The sequence below is a fragment of the Symsagittifera roscoffensis genome, chromosome 2 (genome assembly GCF_963678635.1).
Source record: "Symsagittifera roscoffensis chromosome 2, txSymRosc1.1, whole genome shotgun sequence".
Taxonomy (NCBI): Eukaryota; Metazoa; Xenacoelomorpha; order Acoela; family Convolutidae; genus Symsagittifera; species Symsagittifera roscoffensis.
This window is the reverse complement of record NC_087063.1, coordinates 81,288,646-81,306,744: the sequence shown is the minus strand read 5'-3', so window position 1 is coordinate 81,306,744 and position 18,099 is coordinate 81,288,646. Positions and strand designations below refer to the sequence as shown.

The following is an 18,099-nucleotide window of genomic DNA, read 5'->3' as shown; positions in this document are numbered from 1 at the left end:
CCCCTTTGTGCTATTTTGAGATATCCATTTTTGGCTGACTTACCCTCAAATTTTCTAAAGGCGCCTTTGGCGCCAAAATAGACTAATTTTGAGGCGGGCGGGCGCGCGCTGAACAAACGCGATTTTTTGGCCAAAATTTTCCAAAAAGTGCCTAAAAACGCCCTTTTTGGACTGTTTTTTCAAACAATTGCCTGCGGTGCAGAAAACTTGGTAAAATGGGGTTTTTATAGTAATTTTGGAGAAGATTTTTAAAATTTATGTAAAAAAAGCCGGATAAAAAATGTGATACACACTTAAAAAGATCTTTTTTTTTGATAAACCATTTTTTTATTTGATGAAACCAGAAACAATTAAAACAAACAGTTCCACTGTTTATTTGACGGTGAACAATTTTTGCCTCCATTTAAAAAGACTAATTGACCTAAATTTAGTTTTACCTTAAATTATTGCTGCAATCGATAGCAATACTTTAACTGACAGTTTTCGTGTTTGGAATTTTGATAACCTAAGATTTTTGATTGTTCCGATTGTCACGAAACTAATACGTTGAGTTGGTTTTCTTCTTTTGCCCAACTAAAAAAAATTCTCAGGTGGTTTTCTGTAAAAAAAGTCCTGAAAATAAAGTTGTGGTTCGGAATCTGAGCGATATTTAAAAAACAGTTCAGGTAGTGTCGAGAAAAATTGGATCTGAACAAGTACCGCTTTTCAAGCTGACTCGTCGCTGGAGTTAATTTGTGAGGTTGAAGAGGATAGTAACTCTCATTCTGGTTTTACAATTGTTTTGTCCCAATAAAGATAATCTGACTGAGACTGTTTAATTATTATTTCATGCCAAAACTTCTATTTGTCCAATATAGCAGCAAAAATTTTTTTGAAGAGCTTGAAGTTCATCTAAATTTTTTTAAAATATATTTTGTTTTTCGAAAAATTTATCGAGTGTTTCAATGGCAGTCGATGACAAAATTTTCTAATTGCGGTTTTCTTTTTTAAATAGCAGACACAAAGGGCTAGGCCACTGCAAATTACCATACCAATCAGCTTGAGTCACTTTTCCATCTCCATCACTAATAAAAAACTGGAGATTCACAATCAAGTTTGACTGAAACAAATATACTATTTATGCTGAGTTTTTTGATATTATTGCTCGAATCAAGGTTTATTTGACGCCACAATAAATTTAAACAGCTAAACATGCAAACTTAGGGTAATTTCCGAAAAAAATATTCAACCCTTTAACGAAGTAATTGTTTTAAATACATACTATAACCACAATCTTGAAAGCACAATCGAAGCCATGGAAAACTAAAAAAATTGAAAAAGTGTAAAAATACGGCTACATTTATGTTTATGTTATATTAAAAGATTTTAAGTTTTTCTGACAAGTTTTGATTTAAAAAAAATTGTATATTAACATTTGGTGGACAAAAATTACCATCATGAAAACATTTTTATAGGAAAATTAAAAAATATTAAAAAAAATAAATGAACTCTTTCACGATTTAAAACAAAATGAAATTTACTATATAATTTAACAAAAATAAATTTAATATGATTTTTTTGTGTCGATCTTAGACTTTGAAACAATTTATAAAAAACTTTGGCTCTTTTCCAGTTCCCCCCCTTTCAAATTCAATTTTGAAAAGCTTATTTTACATTGTCATAATGCAATGAAATTTGGCGTGGTGAACAAATCGACAACTGTGAACAGATTTGTTCTTCATACTTTACAGCGTAACATCACGCATTTATAAACGCCCCTCCCCCAAAGTCTACCAATAAATAGGTGCGGTAAACTGGTAGGGAGGTGGTGGGTAAACGTGGGGGGTGTAAACAGGGAGGAAAATGGAGAGGGGAGTAAACGGGGTGTGAACAGGAAGGAAAACGGGGTGGAGGTGTAAACGGGGGGTGTAGACGTGGGATGTAAATGGGGGGGGGGGGAGCTGTAAACAGGGAGGAAAACAAGGGGGGTAACAGGGGGGAGGTAAACGGGTTATATAAGAGAAAAATATAAAAACTCGAAAAGTGAAACATAACATTTTATGAAACCTAATACGTAGCAACTGCATTAAACAGGAAGTGCGACAAGCTTTAAAAAAAGTTTCATGACTAACTTCTTATTGATTAGAACCAATTATAAGGATTTATATTGGCATTTAAAACATAAGAAAAACAATCCATTTTTTGATGGATTATAATCGATTATATTGACACCAAGAGAAACGATTATAATCCATTTTTGATGAATTATAATCAATTAGGATTTTTTGATGGGTTATAATTGATTATAATTGATTATAATATGTTATATTGACATAAAAAGAAACAATTATAATCCATTTTTGATGAATTATAATCGATTAGTTTGTATTTTTGTAGATACTGATTATAAAAAGACAATATAATCGATTATTATTCATGGATGTGCTGTAAATTAGCGCGGGATGTGCTGTAAATGTTGAAAAATTATTTTAATGTAATACTTGTGCGCGAACTTAATTTTGTTATATGCAAATTTTGTGCCACGGAGAAGTCAACGTCTAAGAATGATTGTCATAGAAATTAAAAATAACTCAAAACTACATAGATTTTCTCCTTCATCCGATAAATTTAAGAAATGATTTCTTAATTATGAGGTCTTTAACTAAGGAAAAAATCATGAGGAAGTCAATTTTACCGAACCGCGTTTTCATGGATAAAAATCAGAGGTAATGGAACTATGTTTTCTCAAATAAAAAAACTTTAATGGAAAAAATGTGCAAAAAACTTGGACAAGATTTTTAATTTCAGGTAAAAATCTGAATAACTTGAGAAAAACTAGAGAAAGAGTATGAAAAATCTGTGAAACAAAAACTAAGAAACCAGAAATTAAATTTTTGAGCCAAAAGTAAATCTCATGCTACGTGTTTTTTCCTATCAGCAACTGTCTTTTTATATTTCATAATTATATATCACCGTTTTTGAAAAATTTAGATCAGTTTGAAAAAAAATTGATCATAATTCACTAATTTCACTACAATTGATTATAGTCGAATAAAGTTTTTTTTATTGTTGTGCCAAAAAAGAAAGACTATAGTCTGCTTTTTATCGATTTTAATAATTATTTTTCTGTTCCATTCGGAATGAAAAAAACGATATTTTGGACTAGTAAACATAAAACTGTTATTAAAGCCTTTCAAATGCTGTCATTAACGCCTAATAAGGTTGCATTCTAAGACCAGGAGAGAAATCACTTTGTAAGTATAATTGAATATTTCCTTGAGGGGAAGACCTTCAAATACTTATTGACGAGTATAACCATATAAAATTCATCAAATGTACGTTTTGCAAGGTTTCATTTATTTCTTTTTTTTTCAAGAAAAACTAAAAACTTGAATCTCTCAAGTTTCGTATTTCTTGGATTTTCAATGTTTTTTTTTGAGTTATAATTCAGCTTTACTTTCAAAACAAGTTTAGACCTACTTAGGGAAAAATTTGAGCCTTATCCATTAAAATCATTTAAAACGATTGAGATGATTTTTCTATTCATATATAAATAATTTTTTTTAAACGCCACAAAAAATGATGAAAATCCATTATATATGTGTGTGAGTGTGTGAGACACTTGAAGAGATAAGCCTTCTCAAACCTTGTATTTCTTGGGTTCTCAAAGTTTTTTTTAGTTATATTTCTGCTTTAATTTTAAAACAAGTTGAGACTAACTTAAGGAAAAACTGAGCCTTATCCATTAAAATCATTTAAAACGATTAAGAATGACCTTTCTATTCATTTAAAAAAAAAATTTCATTTTTTTAAAATGATGAAAATCCATTATTTTTGTGTGAGTGTATGAGACACTTGAAGAGGTAAGCCTTCTCAAATTTTGTATTTTTTGGATTTTCGATGTTTTTTTAGTTTTATTTCTGCTTCACTTTTAAAACAAGTTTAGACTAACGTAAGGAAAAACTTAGCCTTATCCTTTAAAACAATTTAAAACGATTAAGATGGACCTTTCTATTCATTTATAAACATTTTTTTTCAATTTTTTTTTCAAATGTTGAAAATCCATTATACATTTTTGTGAGTGTGTGAGACACTTGAAGAGATAAACCTTCTCAACATTTTTATTTCTTGGTTTTTCAATTTTTTTTGTTATAATTCTGCTTTACTTTTAAAATAAGTTTAGACTTTTTTGGAGACTTAATCAACCTTGACAACCGTTTTTTGGCCCTATAACAATTTAGGTTGTTTTTGGCTTATTTAGTTTAGCCCTGAAACAAAAACACATGAATAAAAATTTTAAGAAAAAAATTAGAATATTTGAGCGGTTTCAGAGTTTTCTGCATAAAGTTGAGCGCTGATGAAGCTCAAACCGCTCAATTGTTGCTCAAAGTTGGGCCGAAGTTGGGTCTTCTCTTTGTACTATTTTGAGATACCCATTTTTGGCTGACTGATTTTAAGTTTTTTTAAAAGGCGCCTTTGGCGTTTATCTATACTTATTACGAGGGGGGAGCTCGCGACGAGAAAACGCGATTTTTTGGTCGAAATTTTCCAATAAGTGCCTAAAAACGCTTGCATTTTTGGAATTTTTTCAAATATTTGCCTGCAGCGCAGGAAATTAGATCAAATTATCAAATTAAGGTCTTTATAGTGGTTTGTATAGATCAGAAAAATTTGTTTGGTCAAACTAAAAAAAAGGTCGACAATTTGTTTTTTTGAAAATCGCCCCCCCCCCCTCGAGGAATTCCTAGATCCGCGCCTGACTTAAAGCATGAGGTTAAGAATAATTTCAAACGCAAATCATTTCAAACAGTATTGAAAACCGCCAGAAAAAGAAAAGTTTGATAATTGGCAGATTTGAAGAAAATTTGAATAAAAAGTTCTGTAAATTTTCTCAAATTGGCAAAAAAAACATCAAATTGGGTCATTCTACGTTTTGCCCTAACACGAGCAAGTTTCATTTGATATCATTCCAGTACATAGTCAACGTCATAATTATCAATGACTGTTTTGTAAATTGACATGTCTGAAGTAAAAATTGTGTTCAGAAAATAGTTCCTTTTCCCAAGAGATAGGAAATATTGAACAATAGATCTTCTAATTGAGGACTGAGGTCCAATTAGGGCATAGATTGGGGGGACAACTTTTCCGATACTCTACAAATTCTCCAGTTTTATCAGTGCTTAATGGTCTTTAGCTCTTTTGCAGCCATTGTGGCTACTTTAATAAAATCAGAAGAGAAAGGAAAAAAGAAGGAAAATTTAAGCTGGACGATGCTACCAATGCTGATATTAAACACATGTGTCCTTTTGGATCTCTAGGCTGGAAATTTTGACTATCTTATCAGTGCATTAGCAAGCATGCCAATCACTACCGAGTTTGGCCAAATTTTAGAAAAAGACTGATTGATTTTTGTGCGCATTCTTCATCATTATTTGAACTACCCTTCTTTTTTGATCGACCATTTTAATGAAATATCACATCAAAAAGGAAACAATCATCAATTTTTAATCAAATGTTTCGCAATTTATCTCCTAAAGTGGTTAGGCAATGATGAAGACTTAAGAAAAAAACACAAGAAAGATTAGACTTCCATGATAAAAACGGTTCTTATAAAACTTCCTCGCCAAATTGATAAATGCCAATCATAGCTTATGGCTGAGATTCAGTATTTTGTAAGATATCCACACCAAAACTCTCCAAAAAGCCAGTATTCCAATTTAATCCAAAACTTCTTTGCTATTTTGCTAAGAAAAAGCACACAAAAGCCAAATCTATTCAGCTAAAATACTTGAACTTTGAACTGGAAAAAAATCATGCGCGGATCCAGAATGTCCCAAGAGTGGATAAGGGTTTTGAAAAAAAATCAGAATGTCGCCAAAAAATTTTTTCCGATGACCTTATTTTGCCAAAACTTTCCGAGCTTTCTCCAGTGCACTTTCACCTCAAACTTAGTGAATATTAGCGCTGAAAGTCAAATTGTATATTATAAAATTAAATCAGTAGTTTTTCAAATTGCCAAGTACAATCGATCACCAATTGATAATTGATGCCTGATTTTGAAAAGTATTCCATGCATTTATTATGGTTAATTGCTTGTAACAATTAATCAGAAAACATCACGAACTTTAATTAAATTTGAAAAAAAAGGAGAAATCCTGATCAAATTTTCTCGGCATCTTTTGATTTTGATCAGCAACTGGAAGAATTTTAATACGATACATCATCCAAACTCTTCTGATTTTGGTCTCTGATTTAGCTAAATTACATGAGCCTGTTTCGAAAAACCAGTTAAATTGTATAAAAATTTTGATTCTGAATTATAAAAACACTATGAGAGTGACAATTTTATGACAAGAGGAAGATATGAAGTTTTGATGGAAAGTTAATATGAATAACTTTTTGGTACAAAATGTATTTCTACAAAATTTTTTCCATATAACATTTTTCTGGCCATAAGTTAGGTTTTGCTACAGATTTCGGATTCAGTTGCAGTGCTATTTTACTAAGCCGACTTTTTTCTTACGCGTCTTTCCTCCTTATTAGCCTGAAGCAACTGTCTTTTTTCGAATTAACAAGTATCTGTTTTCGTTTTTTTTTGTCTTCTATTTTCCAACTAGTTTAGCTAGATCTGATGTCTTTATTGTCATAGCTATCAAATTCAATTCAAAATCACGAAAAACTACAATTTATTAAAACAACTTACAACTTTTTTTAAGCTAGCTTTACTGCTTTCTTCACCATTTTTTTACCTTCTTTTCTTAAAGTTTTTATTGAGAGCTTTTAAATTGCTACAAGGTTCACCTTCATTTGAACGAATAGGAACTTGGAACTTAGTCGCCCAGCAAGTGCTTGTATTTTTTTTTCAGAGTAGCGGAACCAACTAGATTAAAGTGGAACAAAAAAACGTAGTCTTATAATCCTACCAATCACATTTTGTAATGTAAATGGTAATAGCAAAGAGTATAAAGTTGAAAAGATTGTTCAAGCGTTGGTCGAATTCAGAGTTCAAAATTCCAAACAATTGCACCCACTTAATGAATTTGGATAAAAAGCCAGCAGCTCTTCCTAATTTTTTGTTAATTTGAAATTGATTTTTAGAGTAACTTTTATTTTCTTTCCTGTAATCTTTATTATCATTCTAACGGTGAAGATGACACTTGATTGCTTTTAACGATAGCCCATCTGACAAAAAAAAACAGATCAAATTTACAAAACACGCATGTGAAATAAACATAAAGCCGGCAAGCAGACATTTTTTTGGCTCCCCCAAAATTCTTTTTCATCCCCAGTTCACTTCATTGACTCCGTTTATTTACCCCTTTCTTCATGTTCTCCAATTGAATTTTTTTTCAACTGAAGATTTGTTTTCCAATTCTCTTTCAAACTCAATCTGTACCTGTCTAAGGAGAACATCTCTTTACTTGTTAACTTTGTTTGTTTAATAACCATTCTTACACAAGTGGTCGTCTAGCGCTTGTCTTCCACTAAACACTAAACCATCGTTACTTGAGTTCATTTCTATTACTACCGATAAGAATTTATATTTTTACCAAAAAAAAAAACATTTTTCCAGAATTGCTAATTTCAAATAATCCCTTTCAAATTACATATTGAGTAAAATACTAAACCTTAAGAGCAGACTAAAATCAAATCAGTGACATTTTTTCTTCTGCAATTTTCGTCCCAGTTTTTCATATAAAACTAATCAGGGCAATTTAAACAACATTGTAGAATTCATTCTAACAATTTCGTGCCATCACTGTTCTCACTTTGTGTTATTTGTCTTTTTTTATTATTGAAAACCAACAAAATGCCAATTCTTTAAGATTAATTTCAAGAAATCCAGTTTAGATTTTAAACAACTCGTTTCGAAATAGTTTAAAAGAGTTTAAAAAAATATACGGTCCATCGTAGCCGGAAACGTTCTTTGGTTGTTCCCAAATATCTATAATGCAATTATTTCTGCTCTTAAGCGAAGCGGTTTACATCTGCTTAGCAAGTTTATACTAGCCTCAATTAAATTTCCTACTCCGATTGGACTGCAATGGCAAGCGCGGGGGGAGGAGTGGGGAATGGAGTGGGGGGAGCTGGGGGGAGATGTGGGAGAGGGAGGGGAACAGGTGGGCTCAGGGGGAGGCTGAAGGCTCTCATGTCCTGCAGGAAGTTGCACAACACTCTGCACTGGAAGGTAATAAATCTTTAACTGAAACAGGAGATATCATGCAATCGTGAAGAAAATGATGCAATCATTAGCTTTGAAGGCTCTTCTTCCACGCACCTACCTCACATCAGTAACCATCAATTTTTAGCTGTGAGCGTGGTTTTACAATGGTTAGATAAGAAGGGCAAAAATGCGAACAATCAAATACTGTGAACATAATATTTCGTTTTCTAGCACAACTTGCAGGCATAAGAACATTTAAAAAAACGCTTTCATTTTTAATGGAATCCGCAAACAAAATGCGGATTCCGCTTATCTTTTGCGGATTCCGCTAACAGTTGCGAATACGTTTTTTTATTCAGTCAATTTTCGACTGTTAACTACGCATTTTTTATACCATCTGAGAGATATTGTTATCCTAAGCTCAAATTTAAAAAGATATTTCACCTGTGACACTTTTTGTAGCGTTACGGGCCTTTGAAAATTGCTAATTCGGCCAATTTGGGATAATTAAAGTGCTATAAGTATAAGTGTAAGAAGCGAATCAATGCGTTTCAAATTGAATTGAGTCCAGCATAATAAACTTTTATCAAATACCGAGACGCTAAACACACCCTTAGTGTTTTACATAGCGTGTGGGAGGATAAAATTTAACAAAAATCTTCTTCTTTTTCTCATTATTTTGTCAATTATTCAACCAAAAAAACTTTTCAACTGGCCTTAAAAGTTTTTCAAATGCGCCTGTCTTAGAATAATTTTGAGCGGTGCAGTGTTTTGACAATTTTTTTTGCACAATCCAAAACAGCAAAGAAGATCAAAGAAAAGAAGCAATGTTGTGGATTCCACGACAAATCTGATTTGTCCACGACAAAGCTTACACTTCACAAAACTCACAGTTCAAATAGTGAGATCAAAAAATTTCAAGCCTTTAAGTTTTTAGCTTGCAAGCCTTTAAGTTTTTAGCTTGATAAGAAGGGCAAAAATGCGAACAATCAAATACTGTGAACATAATATTTCGTTTTCTAGCACAACTTGCAGGCATAAGAACATTTAAAAAAACGCTTTCATTTTTAATGGAATCCGCAAACAAAATGCGGATTCCGCTTATCTTTTGCGGATTCCGCTAACAGTTGCGAATACGTTTTTTTATTCAGTCAATTTTCGACTGTTAACTACGCATTTTTTATACCATCTGAGAGATATTGTTATCCTAAGCTCAAATTTAAAAAGATATTTCACCTGTGACACTTTTTGTAGCGTTACGGGCCTTTGAAAATTGCTAATTCGGCCAATTTGGGATAATTAAAGTGCTATAAGTATAAGTGTAAGAAGCGAATCAATGCGTTTCAAATTGAATTGAGTCCAGCATAATAAACTTTTATCAAATACCGAGACGCTAAACACACCCTTAGTGTTTTACATAGCGTGTGGGAGGATAAAATTTAACAAAAATCTTCTTCTTTTTCTCATTATTTTGTCAATTATTCAACCAAAAAAACTTTTCAACTGGCCTTAAAAGTTTTTCAAATGCGCCTGTCTTAGAATAATTTTGAGCGGTGCAGTGTTTTGACAATTTTTTTTGCACAATCCAAAACAGCAAAGAAGATCAAAGAAAAGAAGCAATGTTGTGGATTCCACGACAAATCTGATTTGTCCACGACAAAGCTTACACTTCACAAAACTCACAGTTCAAATAGTGAGATCAAAAAATTTCAAGCCTTTAAGTTTTTAGCTTGCCCGCACCAAAAATCCTCGGATAAAAATAGGTTACGTCGAGAAAAATGTTGCAAATATAATCGATTAGGTGTACCCAATTTAGGCAACACTTTCTATGCTAATAGCACCAAATTTTCTTAAATCTCCATAGAAACCCAAGAAAGTTTTTTTTGCCATACAATACAAAAGTTTTTGACAACAAAATTGCTAAAATAACCTTTTATTTTTTCCGATACGAATTTTTGATATAATTTTTTCTTTAAAAATTGTGCTACGAACGTGTTGTGAAAAAATTCGGAATACAGATTTTAGAAAAATAAGAGCTACATACCCAGGTCAAATACTTCCACAAATCTAACTGAAAAAAAACACTTGTTCCAGAGTCTGGCACTGAGTGTGCTGATGTGGGCCAATGGGACTGGAATTTTCTGGTGTGAGTGGAACTCCAGCCAAGTGTCAGTGACCAAACTGACAGACTCTCAATTCCACATACAACACGGTCAGTCCTATGTACAGTTAGTTAAAGAAAGAAAGAAAGAAAGAATTTATTTTTCCGATTGATAAATATAGTCATTAGCAAAACAAAAGTAATTTCATCAATGCATTTATCATCGGAATGGACAACTAACGAGACCATTGGTCCACATAAATGTTCCACTTAAAAGTTAATTTTGGTCGAGTTCTTTGTCGGCGCCGTAGAAAAGATGCTCAAATTTGTCCTGAACCATTAAAATCCCGGGGCAATTTTAACCAAAACCCTGCAATAGTTTTCCCAAAATCTTGGGACAGTTTTTCCCAAAGTTGTAGCTTTTCTTCATTCTTAGCTTTTATTAATTCTAAGCTTTTATTGATTCTTAGCTTTTATTGATTCTCTTAGCTTTTAGTGATTCATTACGTATACTGTTCGATTATCTTAAGTTTTCTCCGCATTATATTACAACAGATAGCGCCCTCTATAAAAGGAAACTTAAATATTCAACTGTTGTCATTATTGTGAATTTTGAAGATGCATTTTTTAACGACAGTTAGAAGGTCAACGCGATTAACCATGCTTTGGTTTTAACCCTTGAAGAGGCTAAAATAACTTTTTTGCCTACTATTTTTTTGCCTACTAAATTTTTTTTGCCTACTAAACGAAACTCGACAATAAATTGAAAGTTAATCTTTATAAAGAAACTTATTTTTATAGTACAAGAAGTAAAAACCATGCTTTGTGTTCTTCCAAGATGGGATTTTTAAAAATTGTTATATGAGTTGTGTAAATAATAATGATCCAGTTCTTAATCAAGAGCTGAGCAGCTCGAATGTTGGTTCTTTCCCTTGTAGATAAACTGTCTTAAAAAGTCAATTGTGTTCCCTTCTTCAAAACGAATTGATTAAGAAAGATCTTCATGATGTATCTCATAAATTTTTATCGAAACCATTAGATGGTTTTTATCAAAACCCTGGGATGTCTTTTCCCAAAAAAAGATGTATTTTTTCCAGGCAAGTGTGGTTCCAGCTACATCTACGTGCCAGTGACATTCCTAATAGTCCTTTACGTTCTCCAACTCATAGAAGCCTACCACTGCCAGTTAAGAAGAGACCTCCGGACTAAGACTGGGTGCGAGAGAGGCAGACAACTGTTGGACAAATACAGGGCTGCTTATCCTATTATCTGGTGGAGAGTGATTTGCTACCATTATGCCAAAAGGAGCAGACAGACCACTTCGTATAGAAACGGAGATGCTTACGTCACAACTCAAGATTATTACGAGAGGGTAAGAAAATTATTCCGATTGATCGGGAGCGTAGCGATAAGCACGTGGGTCTATGCGGTGGAATCCCTCATGCGCGAAGGACCGAATGCGCAAAAATAAAAATCAGCCAATCAGATTTCAGTAATCTAAAATTTGGGAAGAAAGTAAACATTTCCAGGGACTGAAGTATTGATATTGGCCGAATTTAAAAACGGCAGAAACATGCCCCCTCGTTTAATTCATTTTAACTGAAAATGGCAATAATTTTTTCTTAAAAATTGACTTTCGGCTAATTTTGTCTTCGGTCCTTGGCCCACAAGTTTTTTCGCCCATTCGGTCCTTCGCACATGAGAATAGCCCCCGGTCTATGCGACAATTGCTTCAATAAGGTGTTCATTCAGTCGAGAAACAATTCAGCTAAAATATTAAATAAAAGTTTTATTAAAATATAAGTAATTTTTAAAGGAATTAAAATGATATATTCAGCGAAGTGCACGCAATTTAAAAATTCCAAATTAAGTAAGCAAATTATGAAGTTGCGAACAAGCCAACTGCATTCTTTTAAATGGCATTCTAATCGACACACATGCTTATAGGCCGGTCCTCTTTTAATTCATCATAACAATGGCAAACTACCACGAGCACGACACAAGTTGGCGCTTGACTTTTCAAAATGTTCGCCTTTGCACTATTTTAGAACATCCGTTCTTGCTGACCGACCCTAAACTTTTTCCTGCAGGCTCCTTGGGGGGGGGGGGTACGAAGTGGGAGGCTTATTGTTTTGGTGGGGGGGAGGGGGGGGGGGGTATCTAAACAGCGAAATTTTAAAAACTATCCATAAAATTTGTCAAAACTATCCATAAAATGCTAAAAACGTCTTTTTTCGCCATTTAAAAAACTGCCTTGAAAGTTTGGTCAAAGTAAGGTCTTTATCGTGCTTGGAAAACCTATTTGAAATTTAAAAATTTTTGAGCCCCACCTGGAGAAAATCCTAGATCCGCCCCAACAACCAATCATGTGTGTATCCTTTTAAATTCTAACTCGATTTACTTATAGGTCAATACGCACACAGCCCTGGCAGCATTTGACTTCTCCACCTGTGGAGTTGAAGACAGAAGTAGTGGAGTGCAGGGGGTCAGGGCTGCCCTGGAGAAGGGGTCTCTAATTGGGGTCCACTTCACCAAGACATTCGGCTTCTCAAATGTCGAAGCAGAGAATGACTACTTACTGCAGAGGGCTAAGTTTTTTGAGGAGAATGAAGCGAAAGACGAATACATCGAGACATACGAAGGTAAGTTGGGACAGAGCTGTTGAAATGGCTAAATATCCACCTCTCATGCTAAAGATCAATGGTTCGAGACCAACCAATATCCATGCTCGTTGCTGAAAGTAACGCAATAAGAAAAAAGAGTCCAGAAAAATAACCAAAAGATTTATGTATGTCTTAGTCCGAGCGCAACAGCAATTCTCCTGAAACAGCTTTCAACAGCTCAGATGGTTATGATTTCTCTCAGGTGTAAACCACCTAAGAAATCTCGCCAAAACGACACGCACTAAAAGATAAGGCACATTGATCAAATTTGGCGTTGTTAGCTCAACCACTTTTTCTAACTCTAGCAACAAAAAAAATCAAAAATTTGACATTTTCTTTTAAAATCTATATATTAAAATGTTTTTTTTTCTGGTTTCAGGCATGAATCTGACAGACGTAGAATGGCAGGAAGACCTCACTCTGTTCCAGGAGGGATCCAGACTTCCGTGGTACATGAGCCAGATGTGCTTCTGGATCGCCACCTGTTGCCTCCTCTCTTGGCCCTACAGACTCATTTTAACCCTCAAAACCACCCACGTCAGCTGTACAGTGGAGAAAGTGTTTGGAACCCGATACGACAACAACCCCCCTCCCCCACCTTCAAATCACGTGACGTCTCCACGCTCCCCACGTCATCAGGGTCCGAACTCCCCACCTGGAAGTCCCCAGCCCCTGACCGTCAATCTACCCGCTTTTATGAGTCCAATAAATCACCATCCCCAACCAGGTCAAGATGCAAATAACAGAGGCAGAGAAAATGCGCTCTGTTTGTCGAATGAAGATGAAAACGGATCAAACGAAGACGTAGCTGGCGTTCGAACCGGGGCGACTGCCGAAATGCTGCCGAGTTACTCTGACGTCATGCTTAGTGAGAGAATTTGTCAAGGACAACATCGAGAGGAAAATAGCGCATCACAGGAGTCCTCTGAGCGACCTGGGGAGTCCCCGAACCCCTCGGGAGGAAGTATCAAATGTCGAAGTGTTTCCATTCAAGTGGACCCTACCGGGACTCGAACCGGTTCCTTCTCGCATTTAGTCGAAGACGATTTCCTGAATGTGGTCGCATGCACTCACGAGGGTGACGAATCCCACCAAATGCCCCTCCCAAACGTCCAGCTAAGTCCAAGATACCAGAGAAACAGACTCTACAGAATTAAGTGTCACTCAATGTCGTTCCAACACAATATACAATCAAACAGCCTGATGCACTCCTCGCTCCAAGGGGAGGGGCAGAGGAGTTTCGTAAACAAAGAGGAAGAAGAAAGGGGACTTGGAGGCGTGAAAAGCTTCATCCGAAAGAGCAAAAGCTTCGTTACTCCAGTTCACCAACTGTCGCCGCTCTGTGAATCACTTCTGTCAGATTCTGAATGCTAGCCAAAATATCTGATTTTTAAAAAATAGATATTTGGTTTCAACAAATTAACAAGCGTGCTTTTTGTTAACCTTAACTTTAGTTAATTAAGTGCTGCACAATTGATTAGTTTGATTTTATGAATACAGAGTTTGATTAACCTGTCACTTTTAAGACACAATTTTACAAAATTTACTTCATTTGTTGTTGGATTATTCTTAATTAAGAAACCAGATTTTACAAATGATTTTGCCAAATAAGTTTCTTGCAAAGCATCATATACTAATTATATAATGAAATCGTCAGATCGTGCATTCGATCCCATGGCATGGCAATGACAGTGAGTGAGGACGAGCTCTCAGTTGACCTCTAGCTTCAGGTCTACCACAGCCTGACCAATTTCGGCTGCAATAGTGGTACCACGTGAAAGTTCTAGACACAAAAGTAACGGCATTTAGTCGCAAAAAAGAGCTTCGCTCAGCAAAATAACACAATCTGGAATGTGGGGAGATAATACAAATGCACTATCCTCGACAGGACTGTTAAGGCCTACTGATAGATCCTCTGCGATTCGCAGAAACTACATTATTCTATTATTATTATGATTATTATTATAAAAATCCTCGTGAAGGGTTTTATATATATTTTCAGAAAATCTGAGCCTTGTCAAAAAGTTTCTGCGCACACCGTTGCAGATGATCCAATTGAAAGCTCTTTTTCTCTTTCCCCAACAAGTATTTTTTGAAGTCGCACTCAGAGGCGGATCTAGGATTTTCTCGACTAGTGAGGAGGGGGGGGGGGGGGGTGTGCGGTTTTTGAAAAAAATGTCTTCTCTCATCGTCCTGGCAATGTAAAGACAGTTCATATCGATGAGTCAAATTGAAAACGCTTCGAAATAAGAACAAAACATAAAATTAATTTGCTCGTCCTTTTTTTGAGGAAGGACACGTAATAAACATTTCAATTTCAGTTTTTTTAATGATCAAGTAATCAATGTCAAGTTTAACGTAGGTTTTGTTAGTCTAATGACTTTTTTAGATTTCGCCATATCAGATTGCAGTGCTTTTCTACCGAGATCGCTCCACTTGCGCTACGTAACGGAAAAAGACCGGTGACTTCGTGACTTCCCTCGATAAAAAAGTAACGGTTCCTTGTTAATAGAACAACTCGTGTCCCTTGTTAATAGAACATTTCGTGTCCCTTGTTAATAGAACAACTCGTGTCCCTTGTTAATAGAACAACTCGTGTCTCTTTATAAATGGAACAACTCGTGTCCCTTGTTAATAGAACAACTCGTGTCCCTTGTTAATAGAACAACTCGTGTCCCTTGTTAATGGAACAACTCGTGTCCCTTGTTAATAGAACAACTCGTGCCCCTTGTTAATAGAACAACTCGTGTCCCTTGTTAATAGAACAACTCGTGTCCCTTGTTAATAGAACAACTCGTGTCCCTTGTTAATGGAACAACTCGTGTCCCTTGTTAATGGAACAACTCGTGTCCCTTGTTAATAGAACAACTCGTGTCCCTTGTTAATGGAACAACTCGTGTCCATTGTTAATAGAACAACTCGTGTCCATTGTTAATGGAACAACTCGTGTCCCTTGTTAATAGAACAACTCATGTCCCTTGTTAATAGAACAACTCGTGTCCCTTGTTAATAGAACAACTCGTGTCCCTTGTTAATAGAACAACTTGTGTCCCTTGTTAATAGAACAACTCGTGTCCCTTGTTAATGGAACAACTCGTGTCCCTTGTTAATGGAACAACTCGCGTCCCTTGTTAATAGAACAACTCGTGCCCCTTGTTAATGGAACAACTCGTGTCCATTGTTAATAGAACAACTCGTGTCTATTGTTAATGGAACAACTCGTGTCCCTTGTTAATAGAACAACTCATGTCCCTTGTTAATAGAACAACTCGTGTCCCTTGTTAATAGAACAACTCGTGTCCCTTGTTAATAGAACAACTTGTGTCCCTTGTTAATAGAACAACTCGTGTCCCTTGTTAATAGAACAACTCGTGTCCCTTGTTAATGGAACAACTCGTGTCCCTTGTTAATAGAACAACTCGTGTCCCTTGTTAATAGAACAACTCGTGTCCCTTGTTAATAGAACAACTCGTGTCCCTTGTTAATAGAACAACTCGTGTCCCTTGTTAATGGAACAACTCGTGTCCCTTGTTAATAGAACAACTCGTGTCCATTGTGGGGCGCCAAAAGTGCGTGTCAATCTCCACAATTCGTAAAAAATTCGGTTTTCAAACAATTGAATTAAAGAGAAGTTTCTCGGCAAAATAACTCCCGAAGTTTCGTAATATATTGATATTTTTAACATACTTTACCATTTTTAACATCAGCCATAATCAGCTGAATAACTCATAGCAAGCTGCTAAATGGCCAGTATTAGTCCTTGAGACAAATTGCTCTTTTTGACGGTTTTTGACGTTTTTGCCGGTTTTTGGCTCAAGGCTGAACCAAATTAGAGCGAAAATACGGTTAAAATAGTTTTTTTTAAAGAGGGGGGTTCGAAGCTGGTTACGGGGCGTCCCATCAAGTTCGGAGCATATTTGAGTTCTAGAAAGCAAATGACCTAGGCGGGGTTCGAACCGGAGTCGAACCCGCCGAGACGCACCCTGTATACGCTCGGCTACTGTCCCTATATGCATTTATATTTTGGTTCATTTTATATGCTGCATTTATACTCGTTCAATTTGCGCTGCAACATCCTCCACCCCTAAACAAGGAAGAACGGGAGAGGGGGGTTCGAAGCTGGTTACGGAGCGTCCCATCAAGTTCGGAGCATATTTGAGTTCTAGAAAGGAAATGACCTAGGCGGGACTCGAACCGGAGTCGAACCCGCCGAGACGCACCCTGTATACGCTCGGCTACTGTCCCTATATGCATTTATATTTTGGTTCATTTTATATGCTGCATTTATACTCGTTCAATTTGCGCTGCAACATCCTCCACCCCTAAACAAGGAAGAACTGGAGCCAGCTTACGGTCGGGCGGGTCAGTTCGATCGTAACGGTCTTTTTTTACGTTTGTTTCTCGGATGTTGTTTGAGAACAGTTGTTTGAGAGAACACACTTTTTTTCCTCCAGTGTTTCCAAGTACCACTTCTCTGGCTGGTTGCATTCGAATAAATTTTTTTCAGCAAGAGGTAAAGAAACGAGTTTTTGTCCATCTCTAATTCTTCGAGCTTATTTACATGAAAATTCGTCAAAAAAGTTATAGAAAAGCTCCAAATCCAACATGCTCAGCTTTGCGTACTGCAGTTTAAAAAACCCAACATGTATGGGCTCTCTGTGATCAGTAAATGGTTTGTTTTCGTCATTCAGATATTTCATGAAATAAATCCTGGAAGATGTTTTAACATTATGTCTTAATTACATACTTTTCTGTGCAATTGCATAACTGCATAAAAACCCACTACATGCCATATCCCAACGTTTTGGCTCCCTGCGTTCAGTCGTGGTGCGGACTGTTCACTTAGAGCATAACCCCGGAAGTAGGGGACCAGATGATAACTGCATCAACTAGGTTCTTTCACACTTCCGGGAATCGTTATCAGTTGGGCCAGGGGGGGTCCGAGGGTTCCCGGCTCAAACCATCTCTAGTAGCCTTCCTGTGAAACTAGTAAAATTGGCTTCCTGAAATTCCTTTGAGGTGGTGGAGTCCACCCGTTTTACTTTACTTGAGTTTTCAGCCACAGGAGGGACTTTAGTTCTGAAGATTCAAACTTTGTTGGGGTCAGCCATTTATTTTTTTTACAGCTTAACTTATGTATTAGTGAATATCAAGCTACATACTACTACATTACGAGGCCAAACTGTGCACTG

The 18,099-nt window shown here is 35.7% G+C and overlaps 1 protein-coding gene across 1 annotated transcript; it reads left to right on the top strand.

The window, feature by feature from the left end:
- The first annotated feature begins 8,086 nt into the window (after positions 1–8,086).
- LOC134840624 (transmembrane protein 151 homolog) lies at positions 8,087–14,432 on the top strand. The gene is made up of 5 exons (XM_063856567.1): positions 8,087–8,167; positions 10,238–10,355; positions 11,342–11,616; positions 12,652–12,886; positions 13,287–14,432. Exons 1-5 carry the CDS (start codon positions 8,129–8,131, stop codon positions 14,279–14,281), a joined length of 1,662 nt encoding a protein of 553 aa, XP_063712637.1. The 5' UTR covers positions 8,087–8,128; the 3' UTR covers positions 14,282–14,432.
- Positions 14,433–18,099: the final 3,667 nt, after the last annotated feature.